Source organism: Fistularia commersonii, chromosome 4 (genome assembly GCF_037954325.1).
Source record: "Fistularia commersonii isolate RoL2024-O1a breed Wild chromosome 4, RoL_Fcom_v1.0, whole genome shotgun sequence".
Taxonomy (NCBI): Eukaryota; Metazoa; Chordata; class Actinopteri; order Syngnathiformes; family Fistulariidae; genus Fistularia; species Fistularia commersonii.
In genome coordinates this window covers 20,353,055-20,365,218 of record NC_141287.1, presented here as the reverse complement: position 1 = coordinate 20,365,218, position 12,164 = coordinate 20,353,055, and the positions used below count along the sequence as shown (strand labels likewise).

The following is a 12,164-nucleotide window of genomic DNA, read 5'->3' as shown; positions in this document are numbered from 1 at the left end:
GACGGACGAATTGCTTTGTGTGCCTGACACGTTTTTTTTCCACATTTTCTGAACTCTGTTACGATTACCGAGCCACAGCGGGGCCTTAACGTTAACCTCCTGCAAATCAGAGTTGGACGTCGCTTTGCTAATTTTATTGGACCCGACCTGGAATCCATCAGAGAATCACAACGCCGCTGCCCTCGTCTGTCCCCCCGACCGGCGCAGTGGAAGGTGATCCTGGGCTTTCGGGGTTTATTTCGTGGGGAGCGGCAAGTTTTTGAATCCAGAGACCAGAATGAGCCAAAATACAAAAGATGATGCCGTATATTTACAGTATTTTCACGACTATGAGGCGCACATAAAAGTCTTAGATTTTCTTCAAAATGTGCAGTGCGTCCTGTGTGTGTTGTTGTTGTAAGGCGGACACAGTAGAGAACACCGCGTGGGCGTTGATTGTATATAAAATAGCGGGCATGTGCGTTATGCAGAACGTTGTTGTTTTAACAAGCCTGAAAACATCGCCAACAAACACATCCAGCCCGGCCACATCGCTAACATGGACGAGGTGCCGCTCACTTTCGACATCCCGGTGAGTCACACTGTGCAGAAGAAGGGGAGCGGCACGGTAGCGATACGCACAACGGGGTACGAAAGAAAGTGAACCTGGCATGTTTGATGGAGATTTAACGCAGCTGTTCAAATCAGAATCAGAGGATGAGGACTTCCATGGGTTTGATTGATGACGATTACCGGTTAAAAAAAATGTGAATAGCAAACTGAGTTTAGCTCCGGCTCTATTTTTGAATACGCAGACTTGTATGCTTGTGTGTGTGTTGTTGTTGTAAGGCGGCCGTAGTAGAGGACACCATGAGAACGTTAAAGGGGGAAGTGTTGGCGTGGATTTTATATAAAACCTGCGCCTTATAATCAGGTGCGCCTTATAATCGTAGTAGAGGACACCATGAGAACGTTAAAGGGGGAAGTGTTGGCGTGGATTGTATATAAAACCCGCGCCTTATAATCAGGTGCGCCTTATAATCAGGTGCGCCTTATGTGTGTGTTAAATACAGTAATGGCACACATAACTGAGACTGCGCCTTTTAGTACGGTGCGCCTTATGGTCGTGAAACTACATAAACATACTACATAAACCACAGTGGCGCAGAGAATCCTCCGAATTGAAAGGCTTTAATTGAAATGTTGTAGTGGTTTAGCGTGAGAATTGAACTTATTGATCATCGCCAGTTACCGATCTATTTTCAAATGACGACCAGCTCTTCAATCGTTATGGAGGCTTTGGAAACCCAGCTCATCGTAGCTTTCAAATACATCGTTCTTTCGTTTGGATGCTTCACGTCGGCTGAACATGACGACGGTTCTCGTCTCGATCGCCGGCATGTTTGTCCGTCACATTTTTACGAAATCACATTTAGCTGATTTCATTCCCGTGAGAGGGCTTTCATTGACACGCCATCGCACTTTGTGTTTTCTTTCCACTCGTCCGTCGAGAAAACCCCCCTCCGTGTCTGGGTGCGGGGGGTTAAATTTGGGGAAATCATCTGAACTCATCTCTCAAACAATAGAATAAACTTTGTTCCACTAGGATTTATCCCTGGTTGGAGATCACTGTTCAGGTGGCTTTGTCTTTAAGAACCCTCTGGTTATATGTTGATTATTCTTTTTACCTTCATTTTCTTGAAATCCTGAGCTTTACCTGTGCAGAGTGGGCCAGCAGAGGGCTGTTTCCACCTTTGGAAGATTACCCACGGGTGGGCTAAGATTACATTGCGCAGCTTTGATCGCAAACCTTTGTAAAGCTATTATAGCTTTTGTTTTGTTTGCTTTGTGTGTGTAACTTCCTCTACGACTACACGGGCTGGTTGGCTCTTGGTCAGGGATTTTAAAATGAGCTTTTGATACCATTGTTTACAACGATGACAGATAATTACAGCGATCCCTCGCTATAACGCGGTTTACTTTCCACGGTTTCGCTACTTCACGGATTTGCATCGTGCGTTGTGTACTGCATTCTGATTGGCTAAAAAGTCACTCCGCTTCTTCTCTACCTGTGCGTCAATAACGTCGCAGTTTAATATGTACACGTACGTAAAACAGCTTGACAAATTTACATGACGTACGTGCAAAAAATTCTCTTGCAATTTCGAGTTTCTCTAAAACCCATAATGTTGACAAAACGCTCTGGAGCGACAAAAGGGCCCAAAAGGCAGCGGAAGATGCTATCTATCGCAGATAGAGTTAAACTTCTGGACATGCTAAGGGAAGCTAAAAGCTATGCGGCTGGAGGTCGGCATTACGGAATGAATGAATCTTTCGTTCGTTCCGTAAAGGAAGAAAAAAACCTAAAGACGACAGCAGCGATAAGTTTTAATAAGGATGCAAAAAGGGTTGCAACTGTCCGCAACAAGACCATGATATGTGTTTTTTCATAATCATTTTTAATTTTCTCCCGTTTAATCCAATTCCTCGGGTCGCGGTGGGCGGTGCTAATCTCCGCAATTTGAAGCCTTCTGTTCACATTGATGATTAAAATGATTATTTGACAGTACAGCACAGAAGTTGTTCATTGAAAAATACGTTTCTAAAGTACAGTACTTTTATTTGTGAAACAAATGATTGAGCCTGTAAAATGGTTTGTTCTTTCTTTTCAATGTATAATAGAGTATTTAATTGTATAATAATTGTAAAAAATAATAAAGGTTTCTACTTCACGGATTTTGCCTATCACGGGTTCTTTTTGGAAGGTAACCCCGCGAAAAACAAGGGTTTACTGTATCCGATATTCAGTAGAGAGGCGTGTTTGGAAGGTGTCGGAGTTTACGCTCAAACAGGGAAAGTCTTGTACCAACCAGTCAAAGTGCAAGTTACAATTCGAGGATTTTCTTTTCATGTTTTAGAAGAATTTACAGCTGATTGTCATCAATGATCACTGCGAGAAAGCAAAAAAAATTGACCAAGTACTCAGAAAAGTACAGACGAAGTCAATTTACTGTTAAATCAGTGAGAAGATGTGAAAGCAGAACTCGGCTTCACAGGTGGCTGCGCATCGTCTGGATGGCTTTCCTCCAGGTGTTGACGGGAGGGTTCCCGCTGGACGCCAGCCTTCTCAGCAGAGCGCAGGGCTGCAGGGAGGGCACGTCTGGGTGCAGGCCGTGGTAGAGCTCCAGCTTCTCCAGGACTCTCCCGAGCCCGACCGTGCCGGCGTAGAACATGGGCCCGCCCCGGTGCCTGGGCCAGCCGTAGCCCAGCACGTAGATGACGTCGATGTCTTCCGGTCCCGCGCATATTCCGTCTTCCAAGACGCGGAAACCCTCGTTGATAAGCGCGTAGAGGCAGCGTTCCAGCACCTCCCGATGGTCGATGCGACGTGCGACGAGGCCGTGCCGGGCTCGGTATTCCCGCAAAAATCCGTGCAGCCAAGGATCCGGCTTGGCCGCGCGGCCCCCGGGTTTGTCGTACTGGTACCAACCGCGGCCCGTCTTCTGTCCGAACCGCCCCCGCTCGCAGAGCAGGTCTCCCAGCGGACTGTACCTGCGGCCCTGTCGGACCCTGGCCGGCTGAGCCGCCGCCCCGCCGCTCTGCGCCAGACCCTCTCCCTTCCTCACCTTCCAGCCCACGTCCAGACCGGAGAGGTCGGACATCCGGAAGACTCCCATGGCGAAACCGAAGTCCTCCAGAGCTCCATCCACCAGCTCGGGCGCGGCTCCCTCCTCCAACAAGAAAAAGGCTTGTTCCACGTACGGTTTCAGCATGCGGTTTCCCACGAAGCCCGGGCAGTTTCCGACCGCCACGCTAACTTTACCCATTTTCTTCCCCAGATGCATGGCGGTGGCCACGGCTCGAGGAGCAGAGCGGGAGCCGCAAACCACTTCGAGCAGCTTCATGACGTGAGCCGGGGCGAAGAAATGCATCCCGACCACCAGTTCGGGACGGCGGGTTTGAGCGGCCAAGCGGTCGATGTCTAGCGCGGATGTGTTGGTGCAGAGGACGGTGTCTGCTTTGCAGACGGCGGACATCTGCCGGAACACCTTCTCCTTCAACGCCAGGTCCTCAAACACGGCCTCGACGACCAGCTCCACATCCGCGACGGCCTGGAGATTTGGGGAATAAGAAACGAGACTGTGCGCGGGAGCCGCTCCTTTCCTCTCGGCCCCTCGATCCAACATCCCTGATATTGCCTCTTTTGCCTCCATCAGCTGCTTCTCCTGCGTCTCCACCGCGATAACGGACACTCCTGCCTGAGCCAAGCAGACCGCTATTCCTCTCCCCATTGTGCCGAGCCCTTGGGAGGGAAGAAAAATAATAACAAAATTGATCCCATTGGCGTTCCTCCTAAAAGCGTCCGCGTAAGTATACAAATGTGCCTTTTGTGCAATATGCAGAATACTAGATTTGCTATAGTTGTTGCAAAAGTTTTTTTTTTTTTCTCCAGAGCTTGCAATTTTAATGCGCAAGCTGCTGAGCTTCACATTTCCAAACTGTCATATATCCGATCCGAGCTGCAGGGAGGAGAGAGTTCTTCCACTTAGAACTGGCTAAAGGGTAAACTAGGGCTTCGTTTCCACCGGCAACATGAATTTCACATAAATAGCCCGAGTCAAAACCCTTGCGTTGGGTTGAAACGAACTTTTCTTACCGATGACAGCCGCCTTACGGACGGGCTTCGGTTCGCTGTTGTCCCATCGAGCTCCGCCGGGAACGCTCCACCTGCTCACAGCCCTCTGAGCAAAGAAGCAGTACTGCGCCGCCCGGGCCTGGCCCGACGAGAACAGGGTGGCCATCAGCTCTTTCTCCCGTTCCATCCCTTCGGCGTAAGGCAGGGTGGCGGCCGCTCGGACCGCCTGAACGCACGCCGCGGGAGCGATGGCTCCGCGGGCTTTCCGGTGAACCCGCCGCATCCCCATCGCGAACACGGCGTCCAAATCGGGAGTCGGCGGGCACGGGCGCGCGCTTAGACGACGAGCGTCCAGCGATTGTCCTGCACCAAAAGCAAGGAGAGGAGAAATTCGGGCTGCGACTTCTGCTCGGGGGGGTCAAACCGTAAACCCAAACATGGGAGTAATTATGGAGAAACTTGATTATTTCTTTAAAGTGAAAATGCCTCCGAGTTAACGCCGCCACCTCTTTTTTTTTTTCCCCTCTCCATTGTAATCAACTTGTCAGCCAGCACACAGTCCGGGAATAATTGGTTTTTCGGAAACACGCATCCGCTCAACCACCGGATACCCCCGTAGCTTCTTAGAGCAGAATGATTTGACAGACCATTTCCGAGATAATTGGAGGGACTCGGCCCGAGCGCCGTTACAGTTCACCTTGAACAACACCCTTCTGGTGGCGGGCAAAGTAGCTGTGCAATTCCCTAACTGAAAGCAGAGAAGGGAATTTTTTTTTTTTTGGGATTCCTAGGGCTGCAGGTGATTGGACTGTTCTGAAGAAAATTCAGGGGGGAGATTTACTATTAGAGTCAAAAACATTATCAACTCGTGACTCCGTGTCTACGGTGAATTAAGTTGGGGAAGCGGCGAGAGAGTAGATAGCCACGGAAAGAACCATGTTTAAATTGTCTTCAATTCACATTCCCGTCTCCTCTGGAATTATTACATGAGACAGTATTCGGAATCCTTTACAGCTCCACCGAATTACACTGAGCTGTGGGTCTGAGCCAGAAACTGGGTCACCGTGGCAAAGATTAAAGGGACAGCAGCCGCATTCGATCCGCGGCCCTTCGCCTCCGTCCAGGAGCGGAAAAAAAAAAAAAAAAAAAAAAAAAATCAGTCAGTCAGTCTCTAAAACATCAAGCGTGAACAGCGCGGGCCTCTTCGTGCAAACTTTAGTTTTAGACGTCGGCACGGTCACGTCCTGCCAGTGATTCTCAGATACGGCATTATATTCAGAGATTAATCTGGAAATGGTTGAGCTGTTTCCATGGATTTGTTCTGCAGAGAGTGGGAGGCCTGGTTTGTCCTGACAGATGTAAGGGCAGATGTTGCGACCACGCTGGTCAAAACGGTTAATCTCATCAGCGGCGGGGGGGAGACTCGCATCTGTGCGCGGCGGCGGCGGCGGCGGCCGGGGAGGAAACACGTGCGACAAATGCACGAAGCGTTTTTCGGACTAAGCGATTCCGAGCCGGACCGACGGCTCGACTTCGGCCTCCATAACAGCCGCTCACGGCGAGTTTAACCGAAGCCATATCTTCTGTCCCCGCTTTAGGACCCGGCCAATCAACTCAAAGCCGGAGGATCCGTGGAAATCTCCGCAGATCTCACGTCCGTCGACTCAAATCCAAATCCTGCATGCGGAGGGTTTCTCCGTCTGACTCACTCTGAGCCTCGGCTTTACGAACAACGTCATCGAAAATCACGAAACTACGACCGCCCTCTGATTCGATTACGTTCCCCGCAAATGGAGAATCCAAGAAATCGGTTAGCGGCTTTCACAGGTGCGCAAAGATGCGCAGCGCTTCCTGTATCCACCGGATTTAAACCCGGATTTTCTAAGTAGACGTCAATAATCTCGCCATCGGCTCGGCGGCGGCGGATCCGTCATTTCCCGTCGTAAGATTATGATTTTGTCGATCTCGTCGTCGACGCTCGAACAAACCCGGTGCGTTTTTGAGCGAAATGCGACGGTTAACTATTCTCACACGTGACTTGAATATTAAGTTAAAGGGGAGTTTCAGATTAAGACAAGGCACCTTTGTGTACAAGAGTGAAAAATAGAGTTTAAATCATGAGACGTATAAAGGATGCAGCGAGGTGGACTCATCGGATGAGGCCGGGCTAAACGTGTTCTCATTCGACTACGCCGTCGTGAGTGAATAATTTAGCGTTTTAAATATTACTTTTCCCCTCACAGCCGAGTCTGCCATTATTCTGCCTCGCTAGCGTCGCTATTTTGCAAATTTTTAGACATTCCCAAAGATCGGGGTCAGAGCTCACCTTACCGGCCAGATTAAGGCCAAATGAGTCCGTTTCCAAAAATGCAGGTCAATCTGTGTCTGACTAAATGATTACTGAGGTCCCGTTATCAATATTCTAGGTACTGTCCCTTTTTGCCCGTCTGAATAATACAGTATAAGAAGTGAAAGACATCAGACAGAACCATCAAACATTAATGGCTCATGTTGTGGTAGAAGTGTCTCGCATGTTTTCTCCTCCTTCTTCTGATTTCGACAGCCTGGGATCTCCGCGCTCCTTGATGTCGGATTTGCAGCTATAAAACAACAGCTTTAGCACGAATCCAACCCTCCCCTTTGATTTTCACCGCATTCAGTTTTTGCAGAATAGCGGGGGATCATCACGTGGCCGTGTTGCTTTTTGTCTCACCTTCCACACTCAGGGCAAAGTTCACAGCGGCGTCCACGGGGTCGCGATCCGTGACCAGATCCAGGATTCCGAGCTTCAGCGCCTCGGCAGAGTCGACGTGCCGGCCTGCGGTGAACGCCAGAGTCAGTCGGGTTCGAGATGGATGAGAAAATGTGCCCTTTTTCAGTTTGAGACGGATTCAAACCACAAAGTAACCTGTCTGATTCCATCATTTATGAATTTAGAGGCAAAGGGAAAGAAAGGATAAAAGAGTTGGATGTCACAAAATAAGCGAAGGTCAATTTTTAAACAAACCATAAAGTCCAAGTTTTTACAGCAGGGAGGAAAATAAAACTAAATACATGCTGCCATCTGCTGGCCAGCTAAGGTCATTACAGGAAATGGCTTAGTCAATCAGCATCTAAGATAAGATAAGATAGACTTTATTGATCCTCATTGGGGAATTTCTTTTGTCACAGCAGCGGAACAGATTATAAGTGTCAAATAAATACGAGTATAGATATAAATAGAGAGACAATTAGAAAAACCAAAAGACATCCGCAAATAAATAGACAGCAGAGAGAGGAACAACATCAAGGAAGACAGTGAGGGTGAAAGTAGACAACCAAAACTTAACGACAACATAAACAGAGTGATAATAGCAATGATAAAAATAAAATAGATAAACAAAAATAGGCAGGAAGCGGCTGGGCTGACCAACAGGATAAAAAAGACAAGAGTCTTTCTGATCTATATTCATCAATAAAACAATCTTTCAGGCGTCTATATGTCACCTAAAGTGCACAAAGAAGGTTTTGGGATGCACACAGTAAGGCCCAGTGACATATTAATTATCTTCTTCTTCACCTTTGGGCTTTTCCCCTCAGGGGTCCCCACGGCGAATCCACCTTCTCCATCTGACCCTGTTCTCTGCATCCTCCTCTCTCACACCAACTAACATCATCCTCTCTCAATACATCTGTAAACCTTCTTTTTGTCTTCCTCTAGACCTTCTGCCTGGCAGCTCCACTTTCAGCATCCCTCTACCCAGACCTTCACCATGGTTTGGACATGAACAGAGTATTCATGTTCAAACCATCTCAGTCGTCACTTTGTCTCGGTCATACATGTCTTGCACCCCTGTGACAAATTCTCCTTTTCTTTTGGGCTTTTCCCTTCAGGGGTCCCCACGGCGAATCCACCTTCTCCATCTGACCCTGTTCTCTGCATCCTCCTCTCTCACACCAACTACCTTCATATCCTCTCTCACAACGTCCATAGATCCTCTCTTCGGTCTTCCTCTTGACCTCCAATTCCAGCATCCGTCTACCAATATATATCCCTCTCCCTTCTCTGTGCATGACCCAACCATCTCAGTCCGGCTTCTCTGACCTTCTCTCCAAAACATCTACCATGTGCCGTCCCTCTGATGGACTCACTCCTGAGCCTCTCCATCCTGGTCACTCCCAAAAAGAACCTCAACATCTTCACACCTGCAACCTCCAGCTCTGCCTCCTGTCTTTTCCTCAATGTCACTGTTTTGCCCAGGAACATGTTAATGTTTTATCAAATTGACACACCAACTGATGTTATATTCTCAGATTAATTTCCATGAAATGAGGTCAGTCACGCCTTCCTACCTGTGGTGATCAGGTCCAGGGCGGCCGGAACCCCGATGAGCCTCGGCAAACGCTGGGTTCCCCCTGCGGCGGGGAGGAGGCCCAGAGTCACCTCCGGGAGCCCCAGTCTGGCCTGAACGGTGAGAGTTTCATGAACGGGAGGCACCGGGGAGCCTGGAGACGCAGGACTCTCCCAGACGAGCCCTTCGTCCATCCCCGTAAGCACATTAGACGGGTTATTACATTTATCAAAATATCCCCCTTTTTAGGATTATTAGATCATGTCAAATCAGTGCTGCAGTCAATTTGTAAACAAAGTTGCCTTCTGTGAGAGGTCTTATTTCGGAGATTACCCATTTAAATTGAGGCGGGAATAGTTTTCGTGGAACGGAAATGCTTTTACTGTATGAGAAAACACAGTTTGATAGATATTAACCAAAAGGGGCTGTAAAATGTTCTGAACCTTGAACCGACCGTGGAGTGCGCGATCCGATAGTGGCAGCCGAGCGCGACTTCCAGGCCTCCGCCTAATGCGCTTCCTTCTATGGCGGCGACCACAGGCTTGTCTGCCGCCTCAATGGCGTGGATCATCGGCACCAGCGGCGGCCCGGACATGGCGGTCCCAAACTCCTTGATATCCGCTCCTGTTACACAATCCCAAATTCACAATTTGAATGTGTCCATTTACGCTTGTGCCAAATGGTTGGGCACTGGAGGAGACAAAAACATCTGTTGAACTATTTTTCATACTTTATAAATAAATAATGTAACATTATTCATTGATCAAAAGGTAAATGAAATGGCTCTGCATACAAATATTGGATAATCTTTGAAAAATGCATGAAAATCTGCAAAAAAAAAAAAAAAAACAACGCATCAAATGAAAGGCAAGAGAATAGTCAAAACAAAAATAAAAATTATAAAAAAAATAAATAAATAAAATATTGAAAAAAAAAAAAATTCAAACTACTGAAAGTACTTCATTATAGTCACATGTCACAATAACTTCTGATTTAAAAAAAAAAAAAAACATCTCCCCATTTCCCCACCAAAAAAAAAAACATTGTTGTATGTGCTTGTAATGACATTATGGCTCAGTTGAACTCAACAATATATGAAAATTGCTTTTACTATGAATCCCTTTCACACTTTATATGAACAGGATAGAAGAAAGAGGCTCATACCCCCGCAAAATATCCCATTTTGTCCACAGATGACAACAGACTTCACCACTGGGTCACCAAGTGCTCTCTGGACAGTGTCAACAATCCCCTGTCTCACTGCTGCGCTGCAAGGCAGAGACATGACATTGTTTAATAATTAAAAAAGGCAAATAAAAGCCATCTAAAAAAGCAATGTAGCATGACATTCTTTGCACTGGGCAACCTCGTGATGTGAATTTGTAACAAGGTAAGATAAAAAATAAAAAAGTCACTTCTATCTGTGAGATTTTGTGAATAAGTAAAGAGTAGCAGTCCTGATTTTGAAGGGTTTGCTCAGGAGAGGATGATGTTGACCATCTAAAGCAGGGGTCCCCAAACTTTTTCCTGCCAGGGCCAAATAACTTTCCCCTTCTCTGACGGGGGGCCGGGCAAAAAGTGTGACGATTACAAAGTTGTCTAAACGTAAACATTTATTGTCTTCCAGAGAGCCACACATAACCAAAAATTAACCCTTTCCAGGGTTCTTGACCGGGAAAAATAAAATGAAAAGAAAAAAAAAAAAAATTAATAATAATAATAATAAACAATAAATAAATAATAACATAAATAAAATAAATAACATCATTATTTATTAAATAAATAGCATGAAATAATGAAATTTATGAAATAAATAATATCCAAATAACCCTTTTCAAGTTGCTCACAGAAAAAAAGACATTAACTTTCTTGTAGACACAACTGTTTGCAGCTCCTTCATATCAAATTCACTGTGAAAACCAGAAAGCAAGCAGGCTGTGAAACTGAACCGATATCATCACAACACATTTCACTACCAGTTTTGTTGTAGAATAGATTTTATCCCAGTAGATTTCATTATGATTATATATGTGTTATTAATTGCATTACGATTATAAAATCATAATGCATCTCTAGTATTGTTCAGGGGCCGGGCAAAATGTGGAGAGGGGCCTTGTCCGGCCCCCGGGCCGTTGTTGGGGACCGCTGATCTAAAGTTTACTCTGACACGACAAAGACAGGGTTATTAGTAGATACCTAGGGGAGCCCTCACACTCTGAATAACCTTCTTTTTTTTTCTGAAAGTGTTTCTTTGGCTTTGTGACAGACCTAACATCCAGTGACCCCGGGTTTAAAAATCAAAAGCAGTCATTATCTTCTTCATTTCTGCATGTTTCATGATCTTTGTTAAGCAGAGATAGTGAAGGAAGGGGATTTTAGGTGACAGCTGTTGCAAAAGACAAAATAAAACCATTGAGCATGAAATTATTATTATCTATTTTTAATCTGTTATGGATGCCTGTTAACACGAACATGTTCTCAACAAGAAGCAACTCCAAACACTGAATATTACAATGACGTTTGACCCGAATCAAACTCCATTAATTTTTCAGAGAATTTAAGTCATACATTATTGCACTGGAACTTGATTTTGGACGTGGCGTGTTGTTTTTCTTCTCTTTAAAAAACATGAAAAAAAAAACATCTGACAAAGTTGCAGGACAAACACTACAGAAATGTTCTGGGGGGCGATCATACGCGACACAATGTTAACAATGTCAACAAGAATAAACATTTTAGAGCAAAACGTTTTATTTTTGGTTTGTTTGTTTTGCCAAGAACCTAGAATTAACAGGAAGTATTCATGTTTTGGAGCTCACCTGAGTGCGTTGACGGGAGGATTATGGAGAGAAATTAAGGCGACCGATCCAGAAACACGGCTGTACAGAGCCATACTGTCACCCCTACACAACACAAGTTACTGCAGCTTCTCAAGTGCAGGATGAACTTTGATACACGTCTGTTTTAACTTGCAGGGCGTCCATCACCTTTATCCCAGTTCTACGTTGCAGGATCTTCTTCTTCGTCCTATTTTGAGTCCCTGCAACACAAACTCAAGGAGCACCAGCGTCTCAAGCGTCCAAGAAAGCCCAAGTTTTGTTTGTAAATATTCCTATCTTTTTTTTTATTTTATTTTTATACCACATATTTTTCAAAGTCATTCACAAAGTGCGAAAAGCTTTTGCTATGTGAATATTTATTTATTTTTTTAATGTTCA

At 45.9% G+C, this 12,164-nt stretch overlaps 1 protein-coding gene across 2 annotated transcripts; it reads right to left on the bottom strand.

Annotated features, from left to right (window-relative positions):
• Nucleotides 1-2,973: 2,973 nt before the first annotated feature.
• Nucleotides 2,974-12,131, bottom strand: ehhadh (enoyl-CoA, hydratase/3-hydroxyacyl CoA dehydrogenase). 2 transcript variants are annotated; one of them, XM_086145910.1, is made up of 8 exons: nt 11,934-12,131; nt 11,766-11,849; nt 10,111-10,214; nt 9,401-9,570; nt 8,948-9,059; nt 7,329-7,433; nt 4,637-4,978; nt 2,974-4,282 (listed from the first exon to the last, which is right to left on the bottom strand). In XM_086145910.1, the coding sequence occupies exons 2-8, from the start codon at nt 11,837-11,839 to the stop codon at nt 3,030-3,032; spliced, it is 2,160 nt and encodes a 719-aa protein (XP_086002036.1). In that variant the 5' UTR covers nt 11,840-11,849; nt 11,934-12,131; the 3' UTR covers nt 2,974-3,029. The 2 variants fall into 2 exon arrangements, with proteins under 2 accessions (XP_086002036.1, XP_086002037.1); XM_086145911.1 differs by lacking the exon at nt 4,637-4,978.
• Between the last annotated feature and the right edge of the window lie 33 nt (nt 12,132-12,164).